Genomic DNA, 17,621 nt, shown 5'->3' with positions numbered 1-17,621 from the left:
GGGGGGGGGGGGGGGGGGAGAAGACAGATATCAGCCACACCAAACGCTTGGGGACCCCACCCACCCTCCACCATCACCACCACCACTCTACCCAATGACATTTTCCCCGCAGGGCCAGACCCAGACCAAATCACCCACGCATTAGTGCCGCTATTAGTCCCGTGATTAGGATGAGGAATGGTTGGATGCCTAATGAGCGAGTCTGTGTGAATGACTGTGTGCTCTCTGAGCGCATGCATATACGTGGTCTAATGAGCAGCAGCGGACCCCCATGATGCCTGTGACTGACAAGAGGGAGAAATTGCAGAAGAGGTTTGGGAGTGTCATCAGTAGAGGGATCGGAGAGGTTGGGAAGGGGGTTGATGTCTCATTCATGCACCTACACAGGGTAAACACCTGCATGTACACACACACACACACACACACATCTTGGGGATCATTACTCAGTTTGCCTGCAATCTCCTCTGAGCAATTGAGGAGCTAATGACATAATTAGGGTCTGTATTTAAATGAAAGCATTGCAGGAGGTGGAATCAAGGTAGGAGTGAATGCACAGAATGGACCACTGTGTGGGTATAAAAATGCATGTGATTTATTTAAACATTAACGTGTGTGCTGGAAATTCAATCTATGCTGATTAAACTCTAATGGAGACTAATGGAAGAAAGGAGGAAGGGAGTACAGAACTTTTTTAGGGGGTTTAGGATAATGTGTGTGTGTGTGTATGAGATAGGGAGCGGGGAAGATGACAGATGGAGAAAGCAACTCGGGAATTTGTGTGTTTGCGTCGCAATGAGCGTGATAGTCTGTGTGTGTGAGTGTAACTATGAACTATACCCCTTTAATAAAAAGCGGTGAGTTGGAAAATTGCATATAAATCTGTCTGAGTCCAAAGCTGAGTGGCTGGGGAAAGCCAAAACACAGAGACACAGTCAAGACAGCATACTGAGTGTGGAATCGGCTTGTCCCTGACCTACATTCCACTGCTGCGTAGGAATTCAATCCACCTGCATGATCACCAATTATAGCAAGTACCATGACGGAGGAGCACAAGTCTAGTAAATTAAAATAAAGTAAAACTATACAGTTAATATCTTCTGCTACCGAGCCCGATTAATCACGACAAGCAAGATATTACTTGTTGGCCATTGTGATAAGTTATTAACTGGCAGTTTTTAGATAAGTCTTTAACTGATTTTTGCAGTGAATTAGTGTGTAAGGTTATAAATGTGAGCTCTTTGAGGCCAAGTTATGAACTTCAGTGTCTGAATTAGATATTAATGCCGTGACATTTGAGTTCGAACCATCGCAGAAGCCAGTTTGATGTCTCTGACCAAAGACATGAAAGAACAGACACATCACTTTCTACTGCCACCTGTCATTGTGTCAGTTTGCCAGCAGATCACAAGTTTGGCTAATAAACTGAGGCAAGTAGCCTATCTTCTTAAGCTGGGAACAAAGTGTAAACACACTGAGCATCTGACGACTTTATTTTTTCATACTGTCATAAAGGTGACACTCTTCTTAAGATAAACTGAGTGGAGCCCTTATGTCTTAATAAAGAAGACTGTGGTCCATATATATGCATCTTCAGGGTAAAGACACGCCTATTCACTTCCCTGCAGAGTTAAATGAGAAGATTGATACAACTTTCATGTGGGAAATGTAATTATGAGCTTATCTTATCATAAATACTGGTTCCAGCTTTATATTTAGCATACAGACAGTGGTATTGATCTTCTCTTCCAAAAATAATGAACTATTTCTTTAATATCAGAGGCGCTGAGGCACATGCAGTACGTTCAGTGCTGGGCTGTGGGAGAATTAAGGCTTCTTTTCTCTCTCAGTTTTTTCTGTTTAGCTTTTCTTTTACTGTGAACTTTTGAGATTGACATATTGCCCTTAGCATTAGCTATAACATTCAAACATCACTAATTGACAGTGACAACTCATTGCCATGGTAATGACTTTACATCTTGCGATTGGACTGGAGGCAACAGACATATAAAAATTGCACTCTGTGTAGTCTCACAGTCTGTACGAGTGTCACACACTGTACACGTACAATCACTAATAACTATATGGTTAAGTTCCATCACAGTACCAATGTTCAAATACCAGGAAAAACATCCTTACATTATGTAATAAGTGGTCTGCTCCGGATTAAAATAAACTGCCTGCTTTAATGTGTTAATTGGCTCTGGCAACTCCCGTCTTTTGATCCACTATCTAAAAGGATTGAAAGTTTTTTTAACTGAATGCATTTGCACTATGTCTTTGCCTATTTTGATGATGAAGACAAAGCAGTGTTGAAACATCAAGCCTGCAGCCGGATTTAGATGTCCAGCTGCAGTAATGGAATATGTGTGAATCTCTTCTCTCTTATCACTTAAAACATGGAAATAATTTTTCCCTGCCCCTCATCTCCAGCCACATTTCGGTTTCCCCAGACCTCTTCATTGCCTTTTTCTTTTCATCCGCCAGGTGCGCTCAAACTTTTCCTCTTTCCCCATCATCTGACTCCCCATCCATCTTCACACCTGTTCCCTCATCTGCTGTGCATTCCTCCTCACCTGAATCTCATTCCCTGATCAGCCACTCTCTACACATACCAATCCACTTCCTTTGTTCCTCTGTCAGTTCGTCAAAGTCGCAATAATGTTCTGTTGTTTCAAGCCATTACTTTTAAGCATGTTTCCTGGAACCCTGTCGCCTGTTACCTGCCTGCCTTTTTCGTGAACCTGTAAGCCTTGAACCTTATTTTTGTCATTAATTAATGATCTCCACCACCTCTGCCTCCATTGTCTACATTTGGGTCCTATTCCTGTTTTTCTGCTCACACCAGTCATGAACTTTCCACACTTTCTACATGTTATTTTTCCTGTTAAGTGGCTTACACTGTGGGAGAATATCAAGACTTGATTGGATTATCTGGCCTCAGCCCAAAATTGACAACACCTTATTTTTTAAAACCACTGTAAAGCAATGGTCAACCTAAAAGTTGTACACAATGTTTGCAGCAGGCCTTAGTTCGAGATCAAGGAAGGGCAGCTGTCTCCAGGGGAAGTCAAAGCGTTGTGATTAGAGGACAGAGCATTCTGAGATCCAGAGTCTAGTTGAGAGCTGAAGTGTGAGTGGCCGGCAGGTCTGAACTCACTTGGCACCCGATTGATGGCTCTCAGAGGTCTCAGCACGCGAACCGTCCTCACCGCAGAAAAGTTGACGTTCTGCAGGTTGAGGGAGTACTCCAACATCCTGCAACATATGGAGAGAAAGAATGAGAATATGTGCAGACACGGCAACAACAAACCAAATACTTCAATTATCACCGCTTATACTGCAGAACCTGCTCAATCATCTGGGAATAAAAACACAGAAAATGTAAGGGAAATATTATGTAGCCAATTATATGTTGCATGTATTACATGCTCTCCCACTCTCACTGGGAAAGCGGTAATTAATCCTCTAATGTCCCGAAACACATTTACATTCTTGCCTTTGGAGATAGCTGCAATACATGTGTTCTGGCAAACAATATGCTTTCATTCCAACGCTCATTGGCCTGCAGAAAGTTAGAAAAACACCACACACACACACACACACACACACACACACACACACTGCAGTGCGTGAGTTTGTGGTTGTACATGGAGCGCGGCATACACGCAATGTTTGTGTTCCCAACAAACAAACGCATATATCCACACGCACAATCAACCTTCAAAGGAGTAGGCGGCGTTATGTGCATCCCCTTTGAGACGTCAAGAGCGGGTGAATCACTCGTCATTGAGAGGAGGAAGTGGCACCAACAGTACATAAAAGAGCAGCATCAGATCAGACTGCCTCGTAACCTTGAGACGGCGCACACACACACACACACACACTCAACAGCCTCTCCAGCCTCTCCAGCCTCTCCAGCAGCTCTTTAGAGACTCTCTCAGGCTGTGATGGAAGGTTAGAAGGACAGCTCTTAAAGGAATGAGTGACTACGGAATGCCTGAAAAAACGTTTTTCTTGTTTCTTGATCAGTGTTTATCGTCATCTCTTCTCACTCTCTCTCCTCGTGTGTGTGTGTGTGTGTGTGTGTGTGTGTGTGTGGAGCAGATGCCGAGCACATGTGCAGCTTGAAGGGGTGTGCAGATGAAGGAATTCCCTCCTCGCACCAAGTCCAAGTCTGTCTGTCTGAAAAATTCGCAACACATGTTGGACTGTGTGTAAGTGTGTGTGTGTATGCGCAAGCGGGTTGGTCACCTTGAGTGCAAGAATCTCCCTTAATGAATGTATTAATGTGTGTGTTCTCTTCTAGCACTTTGAGGTGTCCCAGTAGAACCCATTGCTGGTTTGTTACAACAAAGCAGCACTAAAACAAAAATGCCCACACACACACACACGTACACATACTGTATGTACACACACATACCCAGAGCTGAGCTGACAGATGGCCTGGGGGCTACAGAGACACGGTAAATGGGTAAACAGTTACCATAACAGCACAGAGATGCCCACCCATCACCAGTGGAGAGACGTGGATCTGGTAGTCCCATCACATCAGAGAGTAAAGAGAATATATAATAGGGTGTATATAATATATTAACACCCCATTGAAAACTCTTAGTCCCAACAGGAATATGAAGGTTAATATCATATACCATAGGAAATGAAAAATAAGATATTATATGTAAGAATTTTTGTTGAAAACGTTTAAAAATTAACTAAAATTATCAACAGAATGTGGGGAAATAACAGTTTTGACGTTAGGTCAAAGATGTCTATGAATTGTGTTGCAGAGTTATATACTGAAGTTAGCATGCTAACCATCGAGCTCGGCCTGTGCTGGCTGATAATACCATTTTGCACTTCAAGAGGCGATAGTGAGTCACTGTAGCGTCTAGTTTGCTACCCTCAGTCCAACATGAGAGAATGAAGTAGCGCTTCCCCGAGGTCAAGAAATCATGTAGGGTGGCAAAGAAAAAAGTGACCGAAATAGAAGCTAAAGAGTTAACATTGGCGTTGAAGTCTGATGCTGAATTCACAATGTTTCTTCTAGACTGCTAAGTAAACAGCTGTTAAAGCTAACATTGGCTATTTAGTGATAGCTTATAAAGGTGGCTAATTGTATAATGTTAACAATAGTATTAATAGTTTGATGAAAGAAAAGACCTGTGTGTGCAGTTCCTACATATACCACACTACCAGTATTACATGTAAACGGGAGGGCCTAATGAAAAAATGCTGTTGAGCTGTATTATGGGAAGTGTGTAGAATCCAGACTTTTAGGAGCATGACTCATACTAGAGACTAAAAGACAGAATACTTCAGCCTTTCCTGCACTGATTGACCTTCCTTTATTTTCTCTTTTTCTTCGAAAATTCAGTCTGTCTCTTGTTGGTCCCACAACCTTAGAGAGGTGCAGAACTGAGTCACTGCAGTGCCCTTTACGTTTGGTTTACATTTACTATTGGGTACTGCACATATAGCACACTGATATAGTAGTTATGTGATACCACAGAAGAAAGAAATTATTTCTGATGATTCATGGTGATTTATAAGACTTGGGACAACAACAATTAGCACATTAATTGATAAGTCAATCAACAGAAAATCAATGGCCAACTGTTCTGATAATCAAACCAATCACATAGACAAATGTCATCAACAAGATATAATGTGTTAATTAGTGAGCTTCCAAGGTTCTGGTAGGTAGACGTTGACACATTCAAATAGAGCAAGGCTAGCTTTTTCCCTGTTTCCATGCTAAGCTAAGCTAGCAGTCACTCTAGCCTTGTATTTAGCATATAAATATGAGTTTATCTCACTGGTACTGGCGTACTTCCCAAAATGTGGAGCTATTGAGTTAACCGCCCCTTGCAACCACTACTGCTAACCTCTTCTATGATGTTGACAGGACAAATACATGAGTCACTCCAGATTAGTAAGGTCGAAATAACAAACCCTTCCAAACAAAAAACGGCTTACAGCATATATCAGACTGAATTATCAGGCTATAGGAGATAGAAAATGTACAATAAATTCACCATGATTTCAGTGCTGAATAGCTTAGTCTCTGTGGGTAACATATCAGGATACCAATGGGAAAACTGATGTTTCGGTGCCATAGACACGCTATAACTCCCCAGAGCAATAGAATACAAATATTAGGGTAATTTTTCGTCAGACAGAGTTACATAAACAAACTTAAAAGCGCATGATGAATGATGTCTGTTGAAAAATAGTCCTTGCAAAAACACTTGCTGCCCCTGATGAGAGCCAGATGAAGTTTGGTGTGCTCAGTGAAAACTGACCCATCTCCCCTCATCTGGAATGAAGAAACAGCCGAGGAGAAATGGAGTGTATCAAACAAACGATGGAAACGACAGGAAGTCGTGCGCTGTTTTCGTCAGAGTCCGTGCCAGTGTTGATGATGCTGATACAGGGGAAGGGCAGCGGGAGGCGGACTAAGAAATGAGAAGCAGGAGAGGACGGGGGAGGCCCAACCTTGGGAGGGAGTTTGCGTGAGGAGACTTCCCAAACTAAAGCAGACGAAGCAGATCTACACGCGGGGACAGAGTCGAGGACAAAAAACTGTTTTACATCCTGTCATACACACTCTGGTACGACACTTGTGCACATCTTGATACGGAGAGATCCCTACAAGGACAAACTGGCTGACAAATGTAATGAGATTCATACAAGTCATGCAATAAAAAGCACCCAAAGGCATACGGCATGCACAAAACCACACAGAGCAAACACACTCCTCTGGGTGCTTGTCCTCTCTTATCGCTGAGGCTGAATGTGTGTGTGTTTGTGCCAAAGCAGCCAGGCACATGAAGGATGGTATACATACAGCTTTCCAGCTACATCTCCTCCAAAACAAAGGGAGCTTGGAACCGGTTGTGCACACACACACACACACTACACATAATGCCACCCAGAAAGACCTATAATAGGAAAAGTACGCAAGGCAGCTCAGGAATGTAGAACAGTGTCCAATGTTTAACCCGTCCTGTCCTCACCTAACCTTTAACTGTCTGCCTTTCTGTGTGTATCTATCCGTCTGTCCATCTACTGTCCATCTGCATCAGTCCACCCATCTCTCTTCCCGCAGCTACTGCACTGTTAAGCAGCCACCAGTCCTATATCTGACAGATGAATAAGAAGGAATGAGTGATAAATGGCCCAAAAGGCTAAATCCGAGCGGAATCAGTGGTGAGGCAGATATAAAAAGGAACCTCACAAGTGTATATTGTTTCATCATTTCCCTGGCTCCGTTTCCATCTCAGTATTTTATGCAAATTATGATGGATAGACTGAGAAAAGAGGAATGGACTTGACAAATTTTGATGGAGTCGCCTCAGTTTTCATGCTCGATTTGAGGCTGGAGGAGTTTGTTTTACCAGTGAAAAAATGATTTGATAAATAATGTTGGAAATATTTGCTGAATAACTGATGAGGTGAGCTGGGGCATTCTCACTGCACAGTGAGCTGACAAATGGCTTTGGGTAAAATGTGTGTAACACAGACACGATGCACGTCAACTGCTCTAAACATTGATCATTCCATGTAGAGTGCTGATAATTACGTGGCAATTTATATTGTTTGTCTTGTTGCCCAGAGTATAATTGATGTGAATTTTAAGTACAGAGATAGGTTTAAGTTAAGGGTGACAATATTTTCATCCCCCCAAATCAGGAACGTTCATGCAAGCGTGCATGTATGCGATTATGCATGCACTGTAGACATTTTCATGAGGCTGTGGGGATCTCTTAGCACCTACCGCGGGCAGAAAAGAAAGTTAGCAACCAGCTGGTGAACATGGTGGAGTATTTTAGTGCTCAATTTTCCAAAAAATAAATAGAAACAGCTTTATAGTCTGTGTATACACTACAGAGGTCAGGGATGCATTTGACCTAGCCAGTATAACTGCTACTAGTTAGTTGCTGCTATCATAGCTTTGTCAAACATGGTAAAAAATACAATTTCCAACAACTCAAAAATTCTGTTTTTTAAGTACAATAAGCCATTTATGGACTTCAGCACAAGGCATATGTCACAAAAAGCTAATGTCTTACACCTAACACCTACCTACCGCACCAATTTATTCACTGTCTCTTGTAACCTCAGCTTAAAATGTAAACATTGCAATCGTATTTTGGATCATTTAAGCTGTTTTATTGCCCTAACACTTAATTCCAAAATGTGCCAACCACAGTGAGAAAATTATAACTGTTGTTTGATCTAATCTAATGCAGAACTAGATCTCATTTGCTCTTTAATGCTTTGGGGGCTATTTGACAGTGTTAAACATTTGCATACAAAATACTAACACCATGGAGCAAAGCCATTCATCAGTGAAATACTGAGCCATAGTCATAAACACTGAGTAATGTATTTAGGTAAGTTACTGAAGTTTTTGGGAATCAATTTGTCACACCAGGGGATTGATCCACAGTCAAAGGGCTGCTTCACTGGTTTACCCCCACCGTTATTATTACATTAGATAATGAATTTGTTATTAAGATTGCATTATACCACCTTACCACTGAAGCTGCATATCATATTCTGTATTTTATCACTTATTATAAACTAACCAGTCATCTGTCCTCTCCTCTGATATTCCTTTAGTCACATATTGTTTGCATTGTAGTAGCCTCCACATCAGTGACAGGCAAGCTGTCACACTAGATGTTCCTCACCAAAGGAATTGGGAGTGATGGATAGCTCTTTGAGTGTATGTGTGTGTGTTATGATGTAGGACATATTTGAGGACACACGTCAGACTGAAGACCAGTTAAGCGGGGATGGCTTTTGTCCCCAGGTGGGAAAAAAGATTTTGGGTCAGTGATTAAGGTTAGGGTTATATTAAGGTTATGGTTTGGCAAATAGTGGTTATGGTTAGGGTTAGTCTCCAGGAAATTAATGTAATCTATGTAATGTCCCAAAAAGTGTTTTTTCTTGTGTGTTTAGAAGATGCTTTTCAGCTTGGTGTCTTTACACAGTATATTGTTGCAATGGCTGGAGTATGTGCACCATAGAATGAACTCTTACCAACCCTTATGTGACAACACACATTCCAACAGTACTGTAATAATAACAGGCAATAATAATATCAAAGCAAGTGCATGTAGTATCATTAGTGAGAAGCGGTGAGAGGGAAAACCACAGAGAACAGACAGATGGAGTGTTTTCATGCTGAATCAGATTGAGAGCCTTTCATCAGCAACACTTTCTGCCACCAACCCACTCTGCTGCTTATCTAACCCAAATGTTAACCAACTTATCCTTCACAGTCATGCTTGATTACAGAATATCTCTCATTCTCTTGCAACGATCAGATACTGTAAGGGAATTCTCCTTCTTCTTGCCCCCGAGCAGGAAAGTCAGAGGTCTTAGGTACAGATCTGCACTCCTATATAATATACGCATTATGTTGCTCATGAACCCTTCAGAGTTGGCATGTCCTAAATGGGAATCAAACTACTAGACCCCATTGCTACATTCTTTTCTATTTTCTCTTAAAGGTCTGACCGTTTGCTTAAAACTAATAAAAAACAAAGATACCAGGGAAAGCACCACATATTTAATAGTACATACAGTAACAGTAATAAAGTTATGTGCTTACTATCATTCCCTCCAGGAAACTCATTGTTTTGTAATTGACGCAAACTATGCCTACAAAAATGCTTGCAAACTGTGACAATGCGTCTTTCCTGCATATAAAACAGTCAAATTCAAACCAACTGTTCCCAGGTCAAACAAAATCAAGCTCAACAAAACAATTCTCTTTTGAATGTGCTAAGGCCTGAGGGACTTTCTTTCTGCTATGAAAAGATAACATTGTTTTTAATATTTTTTTTATAACTGCAGAGCTTTGTATTCCTCTGATACCCTGGCCACTTGTTATCAATCAAAACAAACAAAAACCTTTTATTTAACAAAAATGGTCTTTAAATATGAACTATCAATGTCAAGCTAGTGTGATACTTTTCTTCAAATACAAGTAACAGAAGCCCTACTTTAGCAACAACTGAAACTAGTCTACTCCATCGAATGTTCACAATAATGTAATACTAGTCAAGTGTTCTCTATGGTTACTTTATTTAACCTTTATTTAACCAGGGAAGACATTAAGAACAATTCTTTACACTGACAGCCTGACGTGTATATTTATGTAAATACTGTGTAAAACCTAGAAAAAAGCTTAAAAAGTACATAAACCCATGAATATTTTAATGATTCGTATGTGTTATTACATTATTAGCTTATACAAAGACTACAAAACCTGTAGTTGTCATGCATCCTTTGGCCAGTCAGCGAAATATTGAAAACACTATTTCTCCCTTTTTCTTTCTTGAAGCTGCACAGACCAATCTTGTAGAGGCTTCAACTCCACACCCAACACATGATGACAGTGTTACTGCAGAGATTATTATTTTGTGTTTTAGTCCTGTCAGTGATCACAATGGCAAGTTACAAGGAAGCTGAAACTGTGGGTTTCAGTTTGATTCACTCTAAAATCTCTCCATACAGTGTCATCTGACTATCCAGCTGCCAAAATCCAGATTAGAGGAAGGAGGGATGGGTATGCATGGAAATAATAAAAATGCCAGTTAACAGCCTTAATTATGGAAGTGCAATTGACTCTTGAAACTAAAACGCTTGCTTGTTCTGAACTATTTTGCATGTTTTTGAAGCAGTTCCTGTGTGTAGCAATAAAACTAAAAGATATATTACTGGCAACTAATCATGAAACAAATTGTCAACTAAAAAGATACAGTACATAGTCATACATAGTCTGCTGTGTATGTAACCCCAGGTACTCAGGGCTGGGGAAAAAATGCACTGCTAATTCCTTGGCATATTTCATTTAATCTATGTTTGTATTTATTAAACTGAAAGAAGTTAGAATGGAACATCAATCAAAGATAAAGCAGTATTGGACAGTCCGCTATGCAGTACAGATGGAAACACAGCATTAATTATCATAAACTATCAGGAATCTAGAAAACTGAAAGTAATTTAAGGGTTGGTGCATTAATAATACAGAAATCTATGAAGTATTTGTACAGGTGAGTTCATTCTGTGGATGAATGCTGGCAGCCTCAGAGTATTCACTTTCTGTGCACGGAGAGAGGGTTTCCCACCAATGACTAATGAAAGCAGGATTTCATTTGGGAACACAGGGTGAATCATCAATGGCTGCAGGATGCTCTTCTCTATTACTACAGTATAATTTCTGTTGATAATACAGGCACAGTTTTACATGCTAATGCATCCTTGTGAGGCTTTAAAACATTCCGCTCAACCTTTTCCGTCTTTATCTTTCCTCCCTCTATCTCTCCGGCAACCCCTCCCTCCCTCCCACACTCCCCCTGACTGATAATCTATGGCCGATCTGCTGATCCTCTTGTAGTGGAGAGATAATCTAGCTAATGGAGGAGAACCCAGGTGCATAAGGACACCCAGGACAAGAACATAAAGCAGTCCAGTCCTGACACTGTACACTGCAAGCTCACAGAGAGAGAGAGAGGGAGGGAGGGAGGAGAGAGGGAGAGACTGAGGGACCTACTGCTGGACTCCTCACAGTGGACAGGTTGTTTAATGACCGTCATTGTTCATGGATGCTGTATCCTTGTCTGTGTCCTCTCTCTATCTCTGGTCTTGAGACTTTCTCTCTCTCTGACTCTGCTTTTAAATTAGGGGTCAACAATTAAATACACTTATTTGCTTTCTGTCCAAGAGTGTGATGAGAAGACTGATATTAATCTTGCGTCTGTGATAAGGACAGACCTGGAATTGGGGTGCCTTTAGCGTAGCTTAGTATATAGACTGGAGACCGGGGGAATCAGCTAGCCTGGCTCAGTCTGGTTGATATGTCCTGTTTGAACTATACATGAACAGAAATCTAATTTAGCAGGAGTTACATATTGGGGCTGTCCAAGAAATCATTTCATCATTTCAAAATACTGGTTTTTATTTTTTTGTTCAAGTTCGGGTTGAGCCACCAAGACACAAAATGTTAATTTGTCTGTTTTAGGTTTTGGTGGTGGGTTTATTTTTCCACAGAATGAGGCTAACCATTATACTCTGCTTCCTGTCTTGCATGCTAAACTAGACTAACACTGTCCTGACTCCAGCAGCCTGTTGTACTGAAAGTTTGAGTGTAAAGTCAACACTAAATGCACTCACAGATAGGTTAGAATTTAGAATGAAGCCGGACGAACCAAAAACTGCAGTTCCTTGAACAGCCACTTGTGACTGGCTACAGAAGTGAGTCAATCACCATAAGGCTCATATTAAAATGCCCAACTTCAGCCTGGCAAAAACAATATTTTGTCTCTCTATAGCTTATTCCCCCATTCATGAAAACTGTACAGGGGGAGAATCTTTATACAACTCACCCATTTAAATTATATTAAGGCTTGAAGGATTGCATAATTAAGGCCACGGCTGCTTTGAGTGACACTGAGTGGGTGCCGTCACAGACGGCTGTTTTCAGTAACCAGGCTTCATTCAGCCCGCCTCAGCTCCACCCACGCTCCATGTCTTTGCCTATTTTTGGATTAGCTGGGAGCCGAGATGCCAAGATGGCCAACCATTATGATCTGTATTCATGCTAGCATTGAAAGTCGAGTGCATTAAAAACACTGTCACAGAGTGTAACGTAAAGTGCATCTTTCAGGTTATACAGGATAGAAACCAGCTACTGACTAGAAAAAGTAAAAAGGAGAAAGCAATGTAGATATCAGGTGTGAATTAGCTAGCATGTCATTCAATGCGTGTGCTCGTCTGTTACCTAATAATTCGGTTCTGTTGTATCAGCTCACACTTGGAAAAAAAAAATAATAATAATTTCTCAAACTATTTAACAAAAAATGACTTATTTTTATGGTTTTAAAAAAGTACATTCAGTTTATCTTCTACTTGCCTCTCTATCAGTATCTTCCCTTTCTGTTTTTCCTTTCACCTTGTCTATTCCTCTGTTATTTTTTCTACCCTCTTTTGTCTCACTCTCTCCCTTCCTTCTTGACATCTCTACCACCCTCGCCTTTCCTCCTCCATCCTCACACTCTTTCTTCCTTCCGCTGTCCCCTAAACTGGGCTGGAGCCGATCCAAAGTGTCATCTATAAATCATAAAGAAGAAAGGAGAAGACGCTGAGGATTAGGTTCTGTGCTTTCTCTCTCACCTCCTTTAGTATGACTCAATCACAGGTCTGAAATCCAAGAGGATGTGTTGAATATTTAAAGACGGTTAAAGGTGCTAAGCTTGCATTTTAAATATCAATATATCATTGTAAGATGGTCATACCTTCATATAATTACCTTCAATAATTGGGACCATGTTCAAGATGTTCACCATATCGTCTCCACTTTGTTCCTGAATGTTCTAATCCTTCTCAGTATTGCAGTAAGACCAAACTTCCTCTAAACTTTTTTGCTTTCCCTGTACTTCATTGGAGAGGACAAGCACATTGCGGGTTGATTGATTTTTTGCCCCTATCTACTTCAAACATCCACTACTTTAAGAAACTCTCAAAGCTTTAGCTCTGTTCGCACTGAAAAAACCCCCAGAGCCTTTTTCCAGCAAACCTACAGATTAAACTTATTACTAATTTAACTTAGCTGCACACAAGGCGAAGCACAGAGGACAGTAGCATATGGCGGTATGGTTTTGATTTATTTACTTTAAAATCCTAAACTGGTGGTCACCCTGGTGGCCAAGGGGTTAAGGCGTGGGTTGGTTTATGTCCAGTTTCACACAGGACTCGAACAGCAGTCTACTGTTGTTTGTTAGCATTGTCAGTGTGAGCATGTTAGCATGCTGATGCACTGCTGTACCTAAGAACAGCTTCAAAGAGCTGCTAGCTATTCTTGTGAAATGTAATGCAGCTCACAACTCTTGTCCTGAGTGGTCAAAGGTAGACATTGTTTTATTTTAATGTAGCCACAAATGTTTGTGAGCCATTGTTCTGTTCTGCTGTTTATACTGAGCTCTGATATACAGTGAGTACTGGACAAAGGTAATGATTGCAAGTGTGCTGATATTGCACATGGCATAATGGCAGCAATTATAGCAGTGTACTGCAGGGGAGGATTTCAGGTTTTTATCTCAAAATTCAGGAAAAATGCTTACATGGGATATTTCATCCTGAGAAAATGGCTTTTACGGCAGCCAGTTTTAGACTATTTATTGGGAATTTTCCTGTGAAATCTACAAGCTACAGAAAAATGTCATTTATCCGAACTGACTGATGCAACCAAAATGAGTATTTTCATCCGTAGTGTCTGTCCTCAAACATCAGATTACATACAGAGGGAGTCCAATGAAGCAATCGAACCGACCGCCTCAGCTTCTCTTCCTCTCTCTGTCTGCCTTTCTCTGTCAATCCATCGCCCTTCCCTCCTCACTACCCCTCTTCCCTCCTCAGTTATCCTTTCTGTCTCTCTCCAGGAGGAATCCAGCCACAGAGAGGGTGTTAAGTCGGATCGATGTACTATGGATAGGATACCCTGTATGCTACATTAAGTGCTGGTATACACTCTGGTATACACTCTGCTATTTAGACTCCCTCGGCTATCAACAGGGCTCCACTGCACCGATCAATAAAGAAATAGATAAATAAATATAAACACTCTCTTAACAAGTCACTAAATCTACAGCTAAGTCTAGAAATTTGAGTTAGTTTACTTGCACTTGGGTACAATCATTTATTTTATAATCATATAGACGTAGGTTTGTCCTTTTCTTGAAGATATATCAGCCTTATTTAGACTGACAAAATTCTGTCTTCATCCATTTGAAAATATTTAAATGGAACTGCATTAGAAATAACTACAATTTTCATACAGTCACTCTGTAGCTGAATATTTTTCACTTCATAATTTATTAAGATGAGCCAAGTCACATTATATTTTTTTGTGTTTCAGTCTGCAGCTTCAATCAGGGAAGTGACCTCCTAGAACAATTAAAAAGTTACTTTTGGCTATACATGCATTCACAGATACAGAGCAAAAAAAAAAAAAAAACAGACAACAAACTAGGCTACAGAGCCATCAAAGTGCCAGATTATGCTGACTGCATTTGGTTTGTTGGACCAGTTGTCTGGTACAGGAAAGGACAGTTCCAGTTTATTAGAACTATTGTCTTATGTTTGTAGTATTGGCCATCTTTTCCCTCCGTCATGATAACACTGTAGTCACCAGAGTAATTACTGAGATGTGGGACATTATTGCAATGAAGTTTGACGGGCAAGCAAAAGAGCAGACAGGCTATAAACAAGCTAACAGTTTAGCCACTTTATTTGGAGGTTAAACCAAAAGTGAGTGCACCTGAAATATCTGCATTCATTTCTCATTGCACAGGAAAACTATGTGCACACAGATGTATTGTAAACTGGTATGATAGAATAATCTACAAAAGACAATTGGGTAATCATTTATAAAATCATATGATCATCAGGCCATTATTTTGTGTTTCTTTCCACACTAGACCTCTTTTTGGCGATTTCACCACAATCCCAGGTTTCAGATATTAACTTTGTGACTCAATGTCATTACTTCTGACGGCAATGATGGCCAAAACCACATCAAGGCTAAGAGTCTACAGCCACACTAGCAGCTCTGTGTTAACCTTCTGATGCTTAGCAGGTATAATTACCATTTCAATACAGTTGATGCTGATGGGAATGAGATTAGTTTTGCAGGTAGTTGGTCATATTTTGGAATTTCCCCATTGTGGGACAAATAAAGGAATATCTTATCTTATAAACCAAAGTGTTGGACCAATTATGTTGAACTGATGCTATTGATAGATGAGAAGTTATGTAGGTGAAATTGGCATTTTGGCTAACTTCCAGTCTCCTTCTGCTAACTGTTTACTTGAGAAAGGAGGGACTGGTAGACCAATGTTACTGACTGAACACTATCAGTGATGGCTGCCAGAATGTAGAGCTATTAAACACTTGTTTTAACAAGGAAAATATCGCTTACAGCACCTTCAAGGCATCACCAAAGTTACTATTCATTCACATGACATAGTTGTCTCAACCAGATTTTATGATCCAATCCAATACTTACTGATACATTTCACAAAAAGACAACAAATTTTAACCTCAGGGCAGCACTAGAAGTTAAGGAATTGCCAAGTCAATAGGCTTCATTCTCTGGGGAACCATCCAGTGGTTGATGAGATCTTTCAGTCTGGACCAAAGTAGTAGACTGACTGACTGACAGACTGAAATTGCCCTCCCTAGAGCCTTGCCACTAGAGCTAGATAAAAATAAGACTCAGCTTGTAATAAACTGCAAATATCCTTCACTGTCAGCTGTGTTTCTTCTAGTTTTGGTACTGTTTACATGTATGAAATATGAAGACCATGCACTATATTGCATTTTCTGTTTTCCTTTTTCCCTTATGAAATGTTGAATGTGCTGCCTGTTTTTTTTTTTTTTTAGAATAAATATATTTTCTTGTTATTTTAACACAATTCTTAAAGGATTACCAAGTTTATGTTGAGATATTAAGTTTGAGGTTAATTTGTTTTAGTGAGGCAACACATTAGAGCTCTGGGATCACACAAAAACATGGACAAAACAGATCTATGCATTAAAACCACACTTGTCTTGGCTCAGAATTGTATGTACAGCAAACGGTCAAAAAACTGCTTATTCTGTGTTCACATCATGCACGAACGACTAGGAACAACTTGACAGGTAAAACAAACATCTTGGAAGTGTTAGCACAAGTCATCTGAAGCCGTCAAGCAGCCCGAGTGGATTTTTCTACTCGCGCTGGGTGCTGTCATCAGCTTTTTCACACTTCACGCACATGCAGCTGAAGATTGATACATGTGAATCCATGACTGAGAGCAAACTAAGCATCGCAAGACAACCACAAATGGAATATGTAGTGTTTTGACGGCATTTCCAGTGACGCAACTGCAAAATGACTTATGTGATGAAATTTTTTTGTGAAATTGAAATGTCATTCATCAAGTGAGTTTTTATCTGCTACCAGAAACTGATAAAACTTGCCTTTCGAGTTAGGAAACTTCTATCTACTGATTTTGTCTTTAACGTGTGAATGCAGCAGTACAGCCATCCTGCACTCCCTTCACCATTCCACAACCAAAAACTCTCTTGCACACCTCCCTCTCCTCCACACTCCACCTGTTTCGTAAAACCATCCCTCCATCACTCCCTCCTGTCTCCCTCCTGACAGTGAGGTGATTAGGAGAGAGCGCAGACATGCTGAAAAAGCAGCTTAGCTGTAATTATCGTCTCGGAGAGAAACAAACAGTTCATCAGAGCCATCCTCCGCAGACTTAACAACTGTTGCCAGGATATATCAAATCCTCGACAACCAGCCGTTTCCTAGGTTACCATTGTCTCCATGTGGCTGGAGGCTCTCTGTACTGATGACTTTCTTTTTTTTGTAATTTGTTTGAAATGCCAACATAGTGTAACCCATGAAAACACTAAAAATATTAACATACACACACATGCTCACACCATCACCTACACTCTCAGATGTAACTAACATGTAGAACATGTAATTTCAACTGCCATGTTTTCTGTTAGATTCCATATTGTTCTTGCTCTAATACACACACACACACACA

At 40.5% G+C, this 17,621-nt stretch overlaps 1 protein-coding gene across 1 annotated transcript in view; it reads right to left on the bottom strand.

Moving 5' to 3' along the window:
• The window catches only part of cacna1g (calcium channel, voltage-dependent, T type, alpha 1G subunit), a 155,722-nt gene that overhangs the window by 120,267 nt on the left and 17,834 nt on the right, over positions 1-17,621 (bottom strand). The window contains exon 3 of the mRNA XM_035670064.1: positions 3,158-3,255. Within this exon, the coding sequence (XP_035525957.1) occupies positions 3,158-3,255 (98 nt within the window). The remainder of the gene's footprint in view (positions 1-3,157; positions 3,256-17,621) is intronic.

Source organism: Morone saxatilis, unplaced genomic scaffold (assembly GCF_004916995.1).
Source record: "Morone saxatilis isolate NCDOM2014 unplaced genomic scaffold, NCSU_SB_2.0 Contig1, whole genome shotgun sequence".
NCBI classification, from domain to species: domain Eukaryota; kingdom Metazoa; phylum Chordata; class Actinopteri; family Moronidae; genus Morone; species Morone saxatilis.
The sequence above is the reverse complement of the archived record's forward strand: the minus strand, read 5'-3'. Positions and strand labels throughout refer to the sequence as shown.